General features: G+C 35.5%; 1 protein-coding gene across 4 annotated transcripts in view; it reads left to right on the top strand.

The window, feature by feature from the left end:
* Positions 1-19468, top strand: part of LOC109046514 (cAMP-specific 3',5'-cyclic phosphodiesterase 4B-like) — a 70298-nt gene extending 50830 nt beyond the window's left edge. For 2 of the 4 annotated variants that reach the window (XM_042770265.1, XM_042770272.1), the window contains 10 exons: positions 8545-8657; positions 12858-12951; positions 15099-15283; positions 15378-15476; positions 15567-15731; positions 16410-16509; positions 16660-16814; positions 17167-17289; positions 17387-17569; positions 18529-19468. In XM_042770265.1, coding sequence (XP_042626199.1) covers positions 8545-8657; positions 12858-12951; positions 15099-15283; positions 15378-15476; positions 15567-15731; positions 16410-16509; positions 16660-16814; positions 17167-17289; positions 17387-17569; positions 18529-18816 — 1505 coding nt within the window. In that variant the 3' untranslated portion in view covers positions 18817-19468. Of the gene's footprint in view, positions 1-7984; positions 8342-8544; positions 8658-11778; positions 12666-12857; positions 12952-15098; positions 15284-15377; positions 15477-15566; positions 15732-16409; positions 16510-16659; positions 16815-17166; positions 17290-17386; positions 17570-18528 lie in introns of those variants that run through there. The other 2 variants (XM_042770289.1, XM_042770283.1) reach the window with 2 other exon arrangements.
* Positions 19469-19640: the final 172 nt, after the last annotated feature.

The raw sequence follows: 19640 nt of genomic DNA, 5'->3' as shown, positions 1-19640 counted from the left end.
GGTGAGAGCCAAGGAGACGTGCCAGAGAACAAACATGTGCTGGGCCTCCAGAGCGTGATCCAGTCAGCGATCCATCAGCTCAACCTCCACGCTCTCTTTGTTTGTGTGTGGGTTAGACGTGTGGGAAGGTATCCCAGACTGCTTTATTATTTTTGGATATGTAATTTGGATAAAAATAATGGTAACACTTTATTTTAAGGACCGATTCTCATTATTTACTAGCTGCTTATTAGCATGTATATTACTAGCATATTGGCTGTTTATTAGTACTTATAAAGCACATATTAATGCTTTATTCTACATGACCATATTTTAGATCCCTTAAACCAAACTTAACAGCTAACTTTCTGAGTATTAATACGCATCAAATCAGGAGTTTATTGAGGGAAAACTCTTAGTTAATAGTGAATATGTGTTCCCTAATCTTAAGTGTGACCTTAAAATAATGTCATTCTTGAAAAAAAGCTTTTTAAAAACTGCTTCACTGCTTATTAATATTTGAAAAATGTAAAAAAAAAAAAAAAGTAGTCCAACCAACATTCAGGAAATTACAGAAAACTAAACTATTAAAAACTGTTTCCATTTAATTAAAAAACCTGAAATAAATAAAGCTAAAAATATTAGATGAAAAACAAAAATGTGTAAACTTGCATTAACAGCTAAATGAAATGTTTAAACTGAAGTATTAAAATTACTAAAACTAAAAAATAAAAATATGAAAATAAAATAAGTTCAAGCTAAGTCGAACTAATTTAAAAACAAAAACTAACACAAATGACAGAAGTGCATAACAAAATTGCTAAAACTGAAATGAAAATATAAAAATACAAGACAAGGTAGTTCAGGCTGTCAATTTAATGTTAGTATTTTTCATGACATTCATGATGTTTTTGAATAATAATTCAAGGTGGGTCCGTGTAATGCTTCACAATTCAATTTTCAGACCACATGGAGCAAATGAAAAAATTAAACCAAACATTAATTTTTTCATTTGCCATTTTCTTTCCATTTTTCAATTTTACTTTTGCTAAATTGTGACTTCAGAAATTATAATTTGAATAAATAAAATCTAAACAATTTTCTATTATTTATTTATTTATTTTTTTTATCTTACAATTTGCGCTGTGGGCTGTACCATTAGCGCAGGGGTGTGCCACAGACTGTTTCACAAACGCTTAACGTGGCATAATGTATCCTACTAAAACAGTGACACTGGAGGACACACCTTATTAATAATAAACATATAGGCTATTTACAGACAAGCAGAATAGCCCAGAACATGAAAGCGAATTGCGCTAAATTGCACATTAAGTGTTTTGTGCCCCACTGAAAACCTAAAGAAAATACATGGCTCAATGAATGAAGACAAGACAGTGGGATAAAATAAAAAGCCCAAACTCTGTATATTTATTTATACAATGTATTAATAAAGTATAGGTACAGGAAAGCAGACAAGAATATGAATGCTACACACTGTTATCCTCCCATAGGCTTAATGGAAGAAGACGGTGTAAAAGTAGTCTATGGCTAAATTCAGTATGCACCTTATTAATGTTGTGAACTATATTGCCTTGCCTACTGGGAAGCAGATGTGACCAGAATATGAACGCGACACGCAAAGTCTCAAGTTAAGCATTTTCCTCCCTTTGAAAACCATTATTTGAAAATGCTATAGCTTATGGCTTAATGCATTAAGACAAAGCATATATCTTATTTAAAAAAATAAAGCATAGCCTACTATTTAGCCTACACACAAGCAGAAGAGCCATCGGGGAACATTCTTAAATGCTTTAAGTGGCTTAATGCATTAACACTGTGTTTTTAAAGGACCAAATTCAGTAAACATATAATGTTCAGACAAGCAGACGAATCCAGAATTAGTGTTTAATTACATGTTAAGTGTTTTCCTCCCAAGGAAAAAGTTAATGTGGCTTATGCATTAAAACCATTTTTAAACGACCAAACTCAATAAACATTATTAACGTAGGCTAAAGCTTTATTCATAAACACCAGCCACAAAAATCTGTCTACAAATATCTCAGGGTTATGTTTGAATTGTAAAAGCTACATTTGAAAAACATTATACAGTAATTTGTTATACTCCGCTATGCTCAGCTGCCACTTTCCGCAGCTGCGGCGGTTGCTGCCTGCCACAGACTTGCGGGACTTCGGAAGTGGCAGCGGCAGCAGCTGCCGCCGAGTTACATAATTCGTGATAATGTTGTAGCCTCCTATAAAAACCTATATGCAAATATTTTATAAACATTTTTAATCAAATGTAGCTTTTACAGTTCAAACATTACACAGAGATATATGTAGACGTATTTCCGCGGCTGATGTTTATGAATAAATCTTTAGCCTAAGTCTCCGGTGGTTATGTGTGTGTATGTATGGCATAGTTTTCTATGGGAGGAAATTGCTTCACATGAAACTTGGCGTGTTGCATTCATATTCTGACACTTAATGTGCAATTTAGTGCAATTCGCTTTCATGTTCTGGGCTATTCTGCTTGTCTGTAAATAGTAGCCTATATGTTTATTATTATTAAGGTGTGTCCTCCAGTGTCACTGTTTTAGTAGGATACATTAAGCCATGGTGAGCGTTTGTGAAACAGTCTGTGGCACACCCCTGCGCTAATGGTACAGCCCACAGCGCAAATTGTAAGATAAAAAAAGGGGGAAAATATAAAATTTTTTAGTTTTTATTCAAATTTTCATTTCTTAAGTCACAATTTAGTGAACTGGGGGGAGGGGGGGGGAGGAGAGAAAATGGCAATTATTCATTTATGAAGTGATTGAAAAAAAAAATGAAAAAATGAATGCTTAGTTTCATTTTTTCATTTTTGCATTTGCACCATATGGTCTGAAAATGTAATTGTGAAGCGTTACACGGACCAAGGTGAACTACTTGTGTTTCAACTAATTAAATTAAACTAATTAAAATTTGTGTTGGAATTGTTTTTTTTTTTTTTACTTATTGTGAATGCTCCGTTATTGACCCATATAACAAAAACTGAACAAACATTACTTGTCCTACACATTTAGTATATGCGGTGGGTTATGAATGATGTCTCAAATTGTTCAGCTTGTTTAGGAGAGGTGTGCGATTACTCACTTTTTTTGGTTTGATACTGCTATTATATTTTTTGTGCAGTTTGCCATTTTTGCATGGAAGATGTTAAAATCCCATATAGACTTTAACTGAAGGAGGTACCTGAGTCATAGACATTTGACTCAAACTATTAAGCAACCACCCAAATCTGCATAGAAATAGCATAGAAACACTCTGGGAATCACCCACAACACCTCGGCAAGTTTTGCATGTTCAAACAACATTCACATTTTCTTCAGCAATGTCATTCTAGTTTGAATTTTCCTTACGAACAGCCCATCATTCAGGAGCCAAACAGAAAAGCATCAGGCGTCACACAGGACACATGGTCTGCAGTCACAATCTGTCTTATTTTCAATGAATGCTTTGATAAGGCATTATACGGCATCAGCCTGTCCACTCCATTATGAAGTCATTATGACTATCAAAAGCGTCTGAATCACACAGCTGTCGTGAGTTTGCAGCTTTATGAGTCACATTCAGCAGACCGGTCGAAACGAGAAGCTGTTTGCCTCTTTATGGGTGAAATCAGGAAAACCTGGCCTATATATCAGCGGTGTGGCCCGGGACACGAGCACACAGAGAGGGGCAGTGTACACCAGCGAGGGAGGGGCTGCTGGAACGGCCGTCCACTCTCACAGAGGTGGTTTTGTGGGACAGAGAGGATGCTGGGTAAATTTACACTATGATCTTTTGTAAAGAGAGTCGTACAGTAGGCCGATCAAACTGAAATTCAGGTGCTCTGTAGACCTTAGCAAGGAAGGCTTGACTTCTTAAAGGTCAGTGGTAAAGAGTCTCAACGTTCACTTACTGCTGATGTATGTCACAGGGTTGGGCAAAAGGGAAATTTTGAAACACCTCATGACATTTACTTTGAGTCTAATAATCGACTTGTGTAATTGTATCAGATCTGCGTGATGTGCAATGTCAGTATGTGCGTCTCTAAATCTGGAAAATCAGTGTTCATGTGACGTCTTTGATGCATTTAAAGTTTATTGCTGTCATTGATATAAATGAACGTTAGGCAAGCCACATCACTATAATGTTGACTTTGAACATTTTACTTTTTTCTTTTGTAAAGTGTAAGGTGGATGAGTTGTCAGTTCAGGACAGATTGTCATGATGATTTTTGAGTGTTGTTAAAGGTGAGATGCATCCTGTTTTGATAGTTTGTCATGATTTTATCTGCTACTGTACCTGTAGTATTTGAGCTGTTGAACTTAACTACCCTTTACCCTGCATCACATGAACAACAGAAAACACACAATCTGCATCAAGACTAAAACTAAAGCTAGTGTTTTTAGTGGTTGTTATAGGGCATAACTATACTTTTGCTTTGGAAAACTGCAGGGAAACTTCTCTTATATTATTATCATTACAAACCCGATTCCAAAAAAGTATTATTTATTATATATTCATATATATATATTTATTCATTATAATATAGATAACATATCAAATGTTGAAAGTGAGACATTTTGAAATGTCATGCCAAATATTGGCTCATTTTGGATTTCATGAGAGTTACACATTCCAAAAAAAGTTGGGACAGGTATCAATAAGAGGCCAGAAAAGTTAAATGTACATATAAGGAACAGCTGGAGGACCAATTTGCAACTTATTGGGTCAATTGGCAACATGATTGTGTATAAAAAGAGCCTCTCAGAGTGGCAGTGTCTCTCAGAAGTCAAGATGGGCAGAGGATCACCAGTTCCCCCAATGCTGCGGCGAATAGTGGAGCAATATCAGAAAGGAGTTTCTCAGAGAAAAATTGAAAAGAGTTTGAAGTTATCATCATCTACAGTGCATAATATCATCCAAAGATTCAGAGAATCTGGAACAATCTCTGCGTAAGGGTCAAGGCCGGAAAACCATACTGGATGCCCGTGATCTTCAGGCCCTTAGACGGCACTGCATCACATACACGAATGCTACTGTAATGGAAATCACAACATGGGCTCAGGAATACTTCCAGAAAACATTGTCGGTGAACACAATCCACCGTGCCATTCGCCGTTGCTGGCTAAAACTCTATAGGTCAAAAAAGAAGCCTTATCTAAACATGATCCAGAAGCGCAGGCGTTTTCTCTGGGCCAAGGCTCATTTAAAATGGACTGTGGCAAAGTGGAAAACTGTTTTGTGGTCAGATGAATCAAAATTTGAAGTTCTTTCTGGAAAACTGGGACGCCATGTCATCCAGACTAAAGAGGACAAGGACAACCCAAGTTGTTATCAGCGCTCAGTTCAGAAGCCTGCATCTCTGATGGTATGGGGTTGCATGAGTGTGTGTGGCACGGGCAGCTTACACATCTGGAAAGGCACCATCAATGCTGAAAGGTATATCCAAGTTCTAGAACGACATATGCTCCCATCCAGACGTCGTCTCTTTCAGGGAAGAACTTGACAATGCCAGACCAAATACTGCATCAATTACAACATCATGGCTGCGTAGAAGAAGGACCCGGGTACTGAAATGGCCAGCCTGCAGTCCAGATCTTTCACCCATAGAAAACATTTGGCGCATCATAAAGAGGAAGATGTGACAAAGAAGACCTAAGACAGTTGAGCAACTAGAAGCCTGTAATAGACAAGAATGTGACAACATTCCTATTCCTAAACTTGAGCAACTTGTCTCCTCAGTCCCCAGACGTTTGCAGACTGTTATAAAAAGAAGAGGGGATGCCACACAGTGGTAAACATGGCCTTGTCCCAACTTTTTTGAGATGTATTGATGCCATGAAAATCAACTTATTTTTCCCTTAAAATTATAAATTTTCTCAGTTTAAACATTTGATATGTCATCTATGTTGTATTCTGAATAAAATATTGAAATTTGATACTTCCACATCATTGCATTCTGTTTTTATTCAAAATTTGTACAGTGTCCCAACTTTTTTGGAATCGGGTTTGTATTATTATTATATTAAATACTTATTATTATTAATAATATTTGGGGTCAGTGTGATTTTTGTGTTCACCACAATATTTGATCAAAAATTCAGTTAAAAACAGCAATAATGCTTTAAAATATGTCAATTTGATCTTTTCTGTGACAGTTAAGCTGTTTTTTTTTTTCAATAATAGTGAGTATTTACTTAAATTTTTTGTCTAAATTGCTTCTTTCAGTCCTCTGATTGTAACAAAATGATCTTGTCCATGATTTTATGTGTCACTAGTTGACAGTGGCACTTGCTTGGCTTCATTTAGGCCCCTGGTGAAAGTTGCCCACTCGTTGTTCTCTCTCAAGCTCCCGTGGCGATGACATATTGATGCCGTTATTCGTGTGTATCCACGCCAGGCTTTAGATCTACACACTCCACTTAAATGGACTCCATATGTGAAACATCTTGAGTGCAGGAGGCTTCTCTCAGATGACCTTATTCATCAGGAGTAATGCACTGTGTATCCCTCACAGACGTCAGCTGGGTTAATGCAAAACCTTCGCTTGCTTTTACAGCGCTTATGCACATGGCATCCGGAGCCAGTCACTTTATTTGTAGATGCTCACTGGAACTCAGCGATTAACTCATCAGGTATACTCTAGGGATCGGATTTATTGAAGCGTTAGATCATAAGTAATCTAAAAGTAATCCAAAAGTAATCAGAATACATCAACTAAAATGAGTAATTTAATTATATTACTGACTACAATTTTTCCTCATGTAACATGAAATTAGTAAAAGACTACAATTTGTGAAAAATCTACCCAGGACTCACAATGCACTTGCATACTTGTAAACAGTATGTATCTGACCTGAGTGTTGTGTGTACAGATCTGTGAGTAGAGTTTGAACTGGAACATGCAACATTTCCCAAGGTCAATAAATGTTCATTTAGACTGCATTTCATTCGTTCTTTGTGCAATGTTTTGCCGTCTTTGTGAAATCTATAGCTGCAGCCTGAGGGGAGACTCCAGCCTGAGCGTCGCATGGAAATCTGCTCCACGATTTAGAGGCGTCTCAACCTCAGGGGAAGTGGTTTACTTTGCTTGGCTCCTGTTGAGCTTTGACTGGATGCTGGCCAGCAAGGGGAGTAAAGTTTGCCTCTTGGGTTGCTCCTGCAAACACAGCCCTGGCTTTGATTTCATAGCTCCTTCTCGTTAGCCCTATTGGGGATCAAATGGAGGTGGTGGTTGGGGGTCTGTGATTTGTGATCTCACAATGAATATAAATGCTGATACCACCTTGGAAAAGCCTTGTGTCTACTGAAAGATCAAAGTTAATGCTCAGTGTGAGAGTGGTGGAGTCATAGCCTTTCTGCGGGATTTGTAGTGGGTGTGATTCATTCCTCTCAGCTTTAGGCCATTTCCATGTTGTCTTGTCAACTCTTTGTCTTTATTCTTTATTGTCACTGGTAGGCTATATTTTCAACTTGTTAAATTAGGCAAATTGTTCAACTATGCCACCACACCCCACAATTCCTTTTTTTTTTTTTTTTTTTTATGACATTACTTTCATGATATTTAAGTACATTCTCACTCAATACCATAATACAATTCTATAATTATCATTACTCTAATGCTAAAAATAGTTGACTATATAGTCGACTATTTTTTTAAATTTTATTTTATATTGTTATATTGTATTTTAATTATATATGAATTAAGTATTATTATTATTATTATTATTATTTAAAAAATATATATTAAAGCATGTTTTTAAAACAAAAAAAAAAATAAATCTTCTTTTTTATAATGCTAAAAATAGTATTTGGAAAATGTCCTGGCAGAAAATTACAGCACTTTAAATTTTTGTTTCTTTTTTTTTTTTTTTTTGCATCATACAAATCACTGCATCATAAAATGCATTTATGACACTGCATCATAAAAATCAATAATAGGAATCAGTATATAGAGTTTTACACAAATAAACACTCAAAAGTACACATATTATGATAATGAATTAACGACAATTTTACAAATGCATTGCGGTCCTAAAAATAGGCATCATTTTCTTGTTGTTTTGGGTTGAAATATGACCGTAAAGTTTTTTTGTTTTGTTTTTTAATGAGATTCATCCATCAAGATAATTTACTAACAATATAATTGAGCATTAATCATTCTCTCCTTAATTTGGTTTCAATGAACTACATTTTCAGTCAACAGAAGAGGAGAGAAATAGGGAATGAGTTTTTGAGTCCCTCCCACTAAGCTCCCCTGGGTCTGAGGCTCATTGACACATCAGCACAGAGAGAGAGAGAGAGAGAGACTTACAGACAGACTGCACAGTAGGTGAGTTTGGAGACCGAGCCGGTGACACAATGGAAAAGACTATGAAGTGAACAGTGTGCTATTAATCCAGCTACTATCAGTGCAGAATGACTACATCAGCAGCACTCAGCCCACCATGAAAGATCACTGCTCCTCTATCTGCACTGCTCCCGCCAGACAGCAGAGACTGGATCCTGAATACATATCCGTGTGTCTCTTACCAGATGAATCCTACCAAAAGCTGGCCGTGGAGACCATAGAGGAGCTAGACTGGTGCCTGGACCAGCTGGAGACCATCCAGACGTACCGCTCCGTCAGTGACATGGCCTCCAACAAGGTGAGACGGCAGCTCGTCTGCTCCCACTTTACCTCTGCGTTGCTGCAAACAGCAGGGCATCTTTATGCATTTTTTCACAGAAATTCAAATATCAAATTTCAATACTATGGCATCTCTGCAAAACCCCTCTTTTGGAATTTTTCTTTTTATGAATGTATTGCCAAACTTTGTTGGTTTGAGAATTTTCTGTTTGTGTTGGAAGAGTATTTTTATGGCTTTCACATTTGTCTATCATTTCGAGGCCTAGTAATAAGTCAACGTTTTGTTGGAATATCAATGAGATGCAATAAGGAGGATTTGACAATCTCTTGTGCGATTCTGCAAATACTACTTAAAGGGATGGTCCACCCCAAAATTATCATTCTCTCATCATTCACTCACCCTCATGTCATTGCAAACCTCTGTGCACACAAAAGAAGATGTTCTGAAGATTGATTGCAGTCAAACACCCTTGGTTCCCTTTGACCTCCATTAAATTTTGTATCCATACAATGCAAGTCTATGGAAACCAGAACTGTTTAGTTAACAACATTCTTCAAAGTATCTTCTTTTGTGTCCAGCATTTAGGTTTGTGATGACATGAGGGTGAGTGAATTATGACAGAATTTTCCTTAAACTAAACTATCGCTTTAAGTATATTTTATGATGATTTATATCTGATATTCAGAGTTATTAGTTGCTTGTCTTAGACAATGTCTGAACATTGTACTTATCTTACTGCCATAGTCTGCTGGTACTGGTTAGTCACAGCCCTCAAATGCAGTTTTGAATCCTTGATTTTTGTTTGTGTGTGTTGATACATGAATACAGTATGTAGTTGGTCTTGTAGAACAGTGTCTATGAGGTTAATACGTCATTAATGATGAGGTATTGATGAGAGATCTAGAGATATTGCCACATTTATATGTCAACAGGAAATCGTGCAATGAGAACTTGATTGATTGTCCGATTGTTACCCTAAGAATTACAAACATGGAAATTTGGAAACATTAAAAATAATGTATATTAAATATAATATTTTAGTTTATATCTAGTTTGTTGTCTTGATGATATGCGCCTGGCCCTAACAATTTTTTTTATCTATCACATGAATTAAATTCTGTATGTGTGGGTGGTTATTGATTCAGTGGATTTACTGGAATCACTTTCGAAAGGAAACTTTCGAAACACTCATTACTTAGAGTGAAAAACTAAGTGATTAAACCCTTTTTTCACGCAGGCTTTTTTTGAGTACCTACGCTGGCACTGGTCTCTTTTTTTTTAGCTGTGACCCCATTGCTTTGTTTACCCTGATTCCTAATCAGATGTAGATAGAGAGCATGGAGTAACAGAGGACACACATTGCCTCATGGACATTCAAGCATTACACTGCATTTTATCATGTAATTCAGTTATTAATTATATTTCACATTATAGAATATTAGCTGTAGCATAATATTATTTACAAAAAAAATGTAACTATATTATTTAATATGTTAAAATGTTTTTTTTTTAATTGTAAGTAGAGTATTCGTCACAGGAAAAAATATTTCAGTCTTTCTACTTCATAATTTCACATTTAATTCAGTATTATTTAACATTTCTTTGTAATTGTGAAATTTACTTTTCTAAACTGTTTTATTTTATTACTACTCCAAGTTTATTTCAATGTATATATAATATGTACGGTTATTTTTAGTTATGAGATAAATGTAGCAAAAAAAATAATAATTTTAGGGTTCTGTTATGTTTAAAATCACGTGGCCTTGGCTGATTTAGATATTTTGTATATATTTTAAATCTAGTTAAATTTATTTTAAAGTTAAAACAATTAGGCTTAAATATAACATACACAAGTTAATATACAGACTGCAGAACTCTAATTCTAGTCTTATAAGTGATTATTTCTAAATAATTATTTATTGTTGGTTTATTATTAATAGTTGAATATTTCTTTGAACTGGAAAGGCAACACATAATGAAATTCAGCTAGGTTGTGCATATCTACAATTCACGTCATAAAATATGAAAGACAAAAGATTGAGTCGTCTTTGAGTAGTAATTGAGTGAGTTCCACCCATGTGTGCAGTCAGAGCATGACTAGTGTGGTCTCAGCGCGCTTCTACCTGAGGCTGCAGACAGAAAGAGGGAGGCACTGTGAGTCGTGAGGGAGGAGGGCACGTCGACAGCGAGGTGAATCACTCAGCGCTTTGTCTAACGCATTTCCTGACACCCGTCAAAGTGAGCTCACAGGCACTGCCTTGCCACATGCTCACCAGTAGTGCACAAACCTCTATCACTGCAACAATGGGACTATGCTACTCAGGGAAAAGGAAAAAGTTTGGTGTGCTAAAAAGCTGGAGAGAGGTGAGTTAGTGCAAGGTTATGTTCATTTTGTGGGATTTTTGAACAAATTCTGGCTTTGCTCTGATTTTTTTTTTTTTTCTTTTTTGCTGAAGCAATTGATTTCATCTGTGTTATTGGAGATTGGTTGTCCTCTTTTGTTTAAGATATTGGCTTATGCTTTATGTTGTTATAAGAAATGAGAACATATAAGCTCAGAATTGCCTTTCATTTCTGGAGGTTTAAATTTGTTTAGATGTGTGCAAAAATTAAAATAGATAAGCAGTTTGACTTTCTCTACTTTGCTATGTGTTAGATTTTATTTTACAGCAACACTTTTAATTATAAGGTTACATTTAAATAATTAATTGATACTATTAATTTAAGTTTAAAAATTTATGTATTTACATATATATATATATATATATATATATATATATATATATATATATATTAAAATTATATACACTCTAAAAAAATGCTATGTTGTTTCAACCCAACTTTGGGTCAAATATAGACTAATCAAACTTTTGGCTTAAAATTTTTTAGAGTGTATGCTCTACTATAAAAAAAATTATTTTATAATAATTTATTATGAAGCTAAATTGAAATAATTCATTGATACTATTAACTTATTAAAAATGCTATTAAAAATATTTAAAATCAATTTCTCCTTTTAAAATGATATCCTGTACTATAAAACATGTATTATGTTTTATAAAAAATGTGTTAAAATAAATAGAAAAATTAGTAATTATTAAAAAAAAAAATTGTATTTATATAAGTATTTTTAGATTTGAACTGCTAAAACAATTAGATTTGTTTACCTCAGTTCAACAGTGTCTAATATTAGTGCACTTACAATGCATTTGTGCATTTAACAGAAGCATTCATGCAATTCAACTTGCAAGACATATAGTTTAGAAATTTTGCATTCCCTGGGAAAAAAATAAAAAATACATATATTTGTTTCACTGAGTAAAAATAGGCAGTTGCAAAACCATGTTCATGGCTTCCCAGTAGAACAACATAATGCGGAAATACAGCTGATAGGAACAGATATGTCACTTGGTATTAAATGTGGAGGATGTGTAGGATGATTAATAATTTTAGCATTTGCGTGTGAGTTGATTGCATGTTACTTCTGTCTGGCTGTCTATTTTTATTTAATTTTTTTCATGCAAACATTCTTGAGAATTTGCTCCGATATGATGATTAAAAAAAAATACTACAGGCCAAAGACCATAAAGGAATTATAAGTAAGTTGCTTGTAGCAATTGCATATAAATTTAAATAAATAGAAATGGTTAGTTCAGCAAGTAAAAAAGCAGTGAATGTGGAGTGTAAAGACAGGAGAGAGAGAAAGATAGATAGGAGGAGGGTGAAAGGGAGACTGAAAATAACGAAGAGAGAAACTACGGCAGAGTACGGCAGATGCAGCAGATCTCATGGAATTGTGTCAGGATCTCTCCTGGCGGTTGCTCTTTATCCGAGCCTGGCTGGGATGTCAAAGGGAATGTAGAGGGATGAGATGAGGAGAGACGGTGTGGAGCTGCAGGAGTCAGTGCTGCGCTCTAGTTTGAGCTGAAGCGAGATTAGAGGAGTTCAGGGTTTAGGCTTCTAACTGAAGACTCCAACATGTCTGAAGTCAACTATTTGCTCTCGGTGTCCTGGGGTTACATTAAGGTGTTTGTTTGTTATTCACTGGCACACATTGTTCGCCATGTGTTTTTCTAATTTCGTTTTTATGTTTATTTTGGATGTTGCTTGAGGTTCTTGCATTGCTTGTTTAAAATATAATATGAGAACTGGCAATTCATGCAATAAGTTTAGAAATACTGATACTGTATAAAGACTTGTCTTTTGTGTGTGTTTTAGTTCAAGAGGATGTTGAATCGGGAACTGACACATCTGTCTGAGATGAGTCGCTCTGGAAACCAGGTGTCTGAGTTCATCTCCAACACATTCTTAGGTGAGTCTGAACATTCATTATCTTCATAAGATGATTCAAACTCTTGTAACCCTTATTCAAGAAATAGAACATTCATTTTATTGCTTATATGAAAAGAATATAACTTATTCATTTTAAATTGAGTATTTAGTGTATTTCATGTACTTAAACCCCAGTTAATATGAGCTCATAAAAGCAGTATGCATAATATGGGCTGTTCTGGGCAGTGTTTTTTTTTTTTTTTTTTTTTTTTTAAGAAAGTAATTACTACTTTTATTAAGCAAAGGATGCAATACATTTTTTTTTAAAAGTGAGGTAAAAAGTGTAAAGACGATATTTATAAGGTTATCAAAAATTTCTATTTAAACAAATGCTGAAAAAAAAATCATGAATCCTGAAAAAAATGTATCACCAATGTTTTCAACATTGATAATAATAATAATGTTTCTTGAGCATCAAATCAGCATATTAGAATGATTTCTGAAGGATCACGTGACACTGAAGACTGGAGCAATGATGATGCTGAAAATTCAGCTTTGCACCACAATAATAATAATTGCACCTTAAAATATTTTAAAATAGAAAACACTTATTTTAAATTGGAATAATGTTTCACAGTTTTATTATTTGAAATAAATGCATCCCTGGTGAGCATGAGAGACTTTTTTCAACAACAATGTGCAATGCTAAAAACCACATTAACCTAGAAAAATAGATATGAGACGAGATCAGTTGATTGTTTCCATAATCCCACAGTGTTTTTACTACAGTATACAGTGTTTCATTAAGTGGGCTAAACTGAAAAACCAAAACATCTTGAGAAGCCATACTTCAGATGGTGATAATGATAAAAGTTTGTGGATGAAGAGGTTGTCTAGCTCCTCCATGAAAACACTGATATCTAGAAAGAGGAGGTTTGATGATTGCTGAATGTCTGTGGTTCACCTGCACCTCTGTTATTCAAACTAGTCTGATCTGGTCTGGCATCTACACAGCAAGAGAGTGTGAGAGAGAGAGAGAGAGAGAGAGAGAGAGAGAGAGGAGGGCTAAACTATAGTCTGCGTCAGATGCCACAGGGTCACTGTACTCTCCTAACCCTGCCGTTCAGAGCCCTGCAGCCTACACACTTACACACAGAGTCATCAGCGGGGAGATTTTCAGACAAATACTCATAACATGCAGCGTTAGCGTTAAACTCTACTCTTCGGAGTGAGAAACAGAGTAGAAAGAATGTGTGGTTTTGAGGGACGTCACTGGAGAAAAAAAATCAAGAGATCGCTCTTTCATCTCAGGAGACTTGTATGTTTTTTTCATGCAAGTATCAACCTTGTCTCAGATGTTTCACTTAAATGACCTCAGAAAAAATAACATTAGATGCAACTGAGCTGGATTGTCACTAGCATATTCTTAAAAAATTATACTTTGGAAAAACAAAATACTCTTAATTTGTTAGTCAATGTATTAGTTTATTTTAATTTCACCATAACTGAAAGCTAAATTACCTATTATATGAAAGTAGAATTTTTACTTAAGATAAAACTTAAAACATTTTGTTAGTCAATGTTTAATTTAGTTTATTTACTATAAATAAAGGCCACTTTAAAATACCTTAATTTTTATAGTGATGTCTTTTTTAAAATATGTTATGTACTAACAGAAAAAAAAAATTTGAATAAAATGTGCAATCATTTCTACAGTCAATAAAGCTAGCAAATATGTTCAAGACAAAACACTATTTAAACAAAATTGTTCTTTAATTTTTTTCTATGGGGAGTGTTATTTGCTTTTAGACAAACTGAACAAAACTAGTTTAATTTTTTTTTCCATTTAACTTCATTAACATAATTTCATCTTGTTTCAGTGCATATTTAGTTATCGTATTCCCATTAAACTGCTAAGACTATGACATCCAGCTTTTCCAGAAAGACCATGGCTGTGCTGGTCCAGCATTAAACCAGCATAAACCAACCTCATCAGGGGATGCTTAGCTATAGCATAAACTGTTGAACTTGACAGAAAGGTTATCGTAGGTGGCTTTCACTAACATTGAACTTCATTTTGCTGACTTGAACTCACTCAGTGAGTCTGTAAAGTCATGCTATCTGTTGTGAATTGAGTGAGCGAGTGCTGAAATGAACAATCACGGGACGAAACCTTTCCCCCTGTAGATAAACAGAATGAACTGGAGATCCCTTCGCCCACTCTAAAATCGCGGGACAGAAAGAGGAGGCAGCAGCAGCTGATGACTCAGATCAGCGGGGTGAGGAAGGTCACGCACGGCCCGGTTCTCTCCAGCAGCTGCAGTACGGCCCGCTTTGGCGTGAAAACAGATTTGGAGGACTTGCTCTCAAAGGTATAGTCGTACGTTACAGACCACCTGTTTTATTTGATTACTTTTGTCGAGTTTGTACCGTAACTGGACGTATATCCCCTCTTGCCTTTTGTAGGACCTGGAGGACATTAACAAGTGGGGTCTGAACATCTTTAAAGTTTCAGAGCACTCTCACCATCGGCCGCTGACCTGCATCATGTACGCCATCTTTCAGGTTAGTGTTCAAAACAAAAACCCCATCTCACATGTCCAGAGATGTGTTTTTAAAAATGAAATGCAACTAAAGCATATTTTTTTTCTGTAGGAGAGAGATTTAATGAAGACATTTAGGATCCCAGTGGAGACCTTTGTAACGTACATGATGACCCTTGAAGATCACTACCATGCAGACGTAGCCTACCACAACAGTTTACACGCGGCTGATGTGGCCCAGTCCACACACATCCTGCTGTCCACACCTGCACTGGATGTAAGAAACTCCTGTATGTCTTATACATGTACTTATGATGTAGTAAAGCTTTAAACCTTTATTTATATAGCACCTTTCTTTTTAAACAGTTTACAAAGTGTTTAAAAAAAACATAAATGAAAACAAAATTAGAAAGTAAAACAGAAATAAAATATGTTTTACAACAGCATATAACAAAATAAGAGAATAAATTTAAAAAAAAAATTAAACTGCTCAAACAAAAGAAGAGAAAAATTGAGATAATAAAATGTAAATAAACAAAAAAATAAAATAGATCTAAATGAAAAATTAAAATATGTAAATCAAAGTAAGAGAATAAAGTAGAAATAAAAAATGTTTTAAAACAACATATAACAAAATAAGGGAAAATATTTTTAAAAAATGTTAAAAATTAAATGCTTAAAAAAGAGAGAATAAAATAGAAATAAAATAATTTAAAATAAAAATACAAGATAAGAGATTAAAATACAAATAAATGAAAAAAATGAAAATGCATAAAAATAAGAGAATAGAATTTAAATAAAAAACAAAGTATAAACAAAATACTATAACAGTTATAAACAAAAAAATTTGCAAAAAGAGTCAACTGTTGTGTTAGAATGCTTAAACTGTGTGCAACATGCTTTACTCAGTTCAATGCATCGGGGAAAGCTGATCTTTCTCTATTATTATCCACAGGCGGTCTTTACAGACCTGGAAATCCTTGCCGCTATCTTTGCAGCAGCCATCCATGACGTGGACCACCCAGGGGTCTCAAACCAGTTCTTAATTAATACCAGTGAGTGTGTTTTTATCTACATACTGAAGACTGTGCATGCTTATGGATCCAAACTGTTGGAGTTATTGAAATGAAACCATGTGGTAGAACAAAGCCTCAATGTTATGATTGTTTCATGTCTCATAAACATCATTGCTGTCTTTACTGCAGACTCCGAGCTAGCGCTCATGTACAATGATGAGTCTGTTCTGGAGAACCATCACCTAGCGGTTGGTTTCAAGCTCTTGCAAGGGGAAAACTGTGATATCTTCCAAAACCTCTCCAAGAAGCAGCGACAGACTCTCAGGAAAATGGTCATTGATATGGTAGGCATCTTTACGCTTTTAGAGTTCACACAACTCACACAGAAGTTACTTTCAAACCAAGCTTTCTGTTGGTCAAAGTGGCAAATTCGAACACAAGAAAAATCTGTGTGGGCAACTTTTTCACCCTCACACAAATCTCCCAATTATGCCTATTTGAAATTTCATCCAGTAGGAGAGTTTTTCCAAACCTTTTCTCACATAGTTTGGTTCATTTACTCTGGGCATACATGCCTGTACCAGTGTAATGAAAACATGGCCACGGTCACATATATACATAAACAGACCATAAAAGCAAAAAATCTACAGAAAGCAACTGTTCTACAGCACCCTAAGTCTCAATATCGTTCCATAGGTACTAGCAACAGACATGTCCAAGCACATGAGTTTACTGGCTGACTTGAAGACAATGGTTGAGACCAAGAAGGTGACCAGTTCAGGAGTGCTGCTACTTGACAACTATACAGACAGGATACAGGTGAGTTCTGGCTTGTGTGTCCTCAACAACATATGTTTCTTCACTACTTGTTCCTCAAGTCAGTATCTTTCAATATCCTGTATCACAATGTACACAGGTCTTACGAAATATGGTTCACTGTGCCGATCTCAGCAATCCCACCAAGCCATTAGATCTGTACCGGCAATGGACGGACCGCATTATGGAAGAGTTCTTTCACCAGGGTGACCGAGAGAGAGAGCGAGGGATGGAGATCAGCCCGATGTGTGACAAACACACCGCTTCAGTGGAGAAGTCTCAGGTGGGAGTCCAAAGAATCCTTCACATTCATGTCATTCCTTGTGGAACAAGAAGTACACTTTAGTATGTGTGTCGGTGCCAATAGCCTCGTGGTCAGTATGTCAACATGTTGCGCAACTGTGCTCACGGTGACCCGAGTTCGTGTGCAACATGCTTTCCTGTCATCTCTCCACTGTCCTATATGACTAAAAATACTGTCCTAAAATAACAAAAAAAAAAAAAGAATCCAGCATACTTTAGTGTTCTTATGGAAATAATATCCTTTAAAAGACTATACTTAAGTGCAAAATAAATTTAATGTTTTCGAAGACTTAATTGCATGGTATTTGTAAATTAAAATGTATTAGAATTTAAATTTATACTAAATGCTACATTTATAGCTTTAAATTTATAACTTGAGAGTGTTTTTTGACCCACTTACATCTTAATACGCAATTCCATAATTCTATAACCCCTGAAATATGGTTAAAGTGTACTGCTGAATGTACTGACAAGCATTTTTGGTTAAATAAAATTTTCTGTAATATCATTTCTATTTAAACTTGTATGTTGGGTATTTAAAAATATTTGCAATTACACATTTGTAATGATGAAGTTGCAATTTACTACACTTATCTACAGTTAAATTTATCATTAAAATACTTATTGAGTGTGTTAGTCAACAAATCAAAATAAGTGTACTTCTCTAAAACATGAAAAAGATTAATAAAACTATGATTAAAATGTACAAGCATAAGGAACAGTAATGAAAGTGAACTCTCTTTAAGTGGCCTTTTATTTGATTATTATTATTATTATATTATCTGCAGGTGCAGATTTTTAAAAGATGTACTTAAAATTTGAAGCACACTACAAGTGCAGATTTAATGCAATTAAGTGCAATGTTTTGTTTACAAAGCATTGGTCAAGTCGAGCAGTTTCTAGAAGGAACTTACCATGTGGTTTTTGTTTTCGTTTTAGGTTGGTTTTATTGATTACATCGTGCATCCACTATGGGAGACCTGGGCGGACCTGGTGCATCCAGATGCGCAGGATATCTTGGACACTTTAGAAGAGAACAGAAACTGGTACCACAGTATGATACCACAGAGTCCCTCCCCTCCCTTCTTTGAAACGGGAACTGATGGTGGAGACAAGTTTCAGTTCGAGTTGGAGGTTGAGGAAGCAGCCAAGCAGGATACCGAGAACCTGTTAGAAACAGACTGTGTAGAGATAGTGACGTATTCGCCTTCAACCGTCGAGACGTAGCACCTCACTACAATGGCTGTCATGTTGGCCATATTTGATAACCAAGCAAAGCGGAGGAACGTTATTCTCCTGCTTCCTGAGAATCCCTCAGAATACCACTGTGTTTTGGGACTCTGCCGTTGTTTCAGAGCCCAAAAAGGGAGTGAACCTACACAATCTAGTTGGAATTTGCAAGAATCCATTCAGGTTGGACATTGCCAGAATGGACAGATGGGCGGCCATACCAAAAGTGCCATAAACTGGATTTTCTTAATCAGACACTACAGTCTGGTCCAAATGTTGGATTGGGTTTGTGTGAAGGAGAAATGCTGACCCTCTTATAAGAGGGGTTTGAACTACATCGTCAAAGTAACTTTTTTGTATAAAAAAAAAGAAAAAAACGTATTTTGTACTTGTGTGTTTTGTGACTTTTTTTTTTTTGATGGTGTCTCATTCACCTACACTTTTGAAAACATGCGAAATGTTCTCATGCTGAAAGCAAAAGCATGTAATTCCCAGTGGTGTATTGGGAATGCAGTCTTCCTGAATTTTGGACAACAGAATAATCTAGTTCTTGTGCCAGCAAACTTTATTCAAGTAATACAAAACATTTGTACTTTGTTTGAACAGTTTCTCTTTTAAAAAGCGTTATTATAAAGCAAATCTTCTGGTACATTTAATGTGACTTTTTATGTCGTATTAACTAAAAAAAACATCCAAAGAGTCCAGCATTTTAGTGGTTACTCTTAAAGGGGTCATTGGATGCTACATGCACTTCTACAAGTTGTTTGAACTGAAATGTGTGTTGGCAGTGTGTGTACACAACCACCCTATAATGATAAAAA

This window comes from Cyprinus carpio, chromosome A2, assembly GCF_018340385.1.
Source record: "Cyprinus carpio isolate SPL01 chromosome A2, ASM1834038v1, whole genome shotgun sequence".
In the NCBI taxonomy this organism is placed as follows: Eukaryota; Metazoa; Chordata; class Actinopteri; order Cypriniformes; family Cyprinidae; genus Cyprinus; species Cyprinus carpio.
This window is presented reverse-complemented; position numbering and strand designations above follow the sequence as displayed.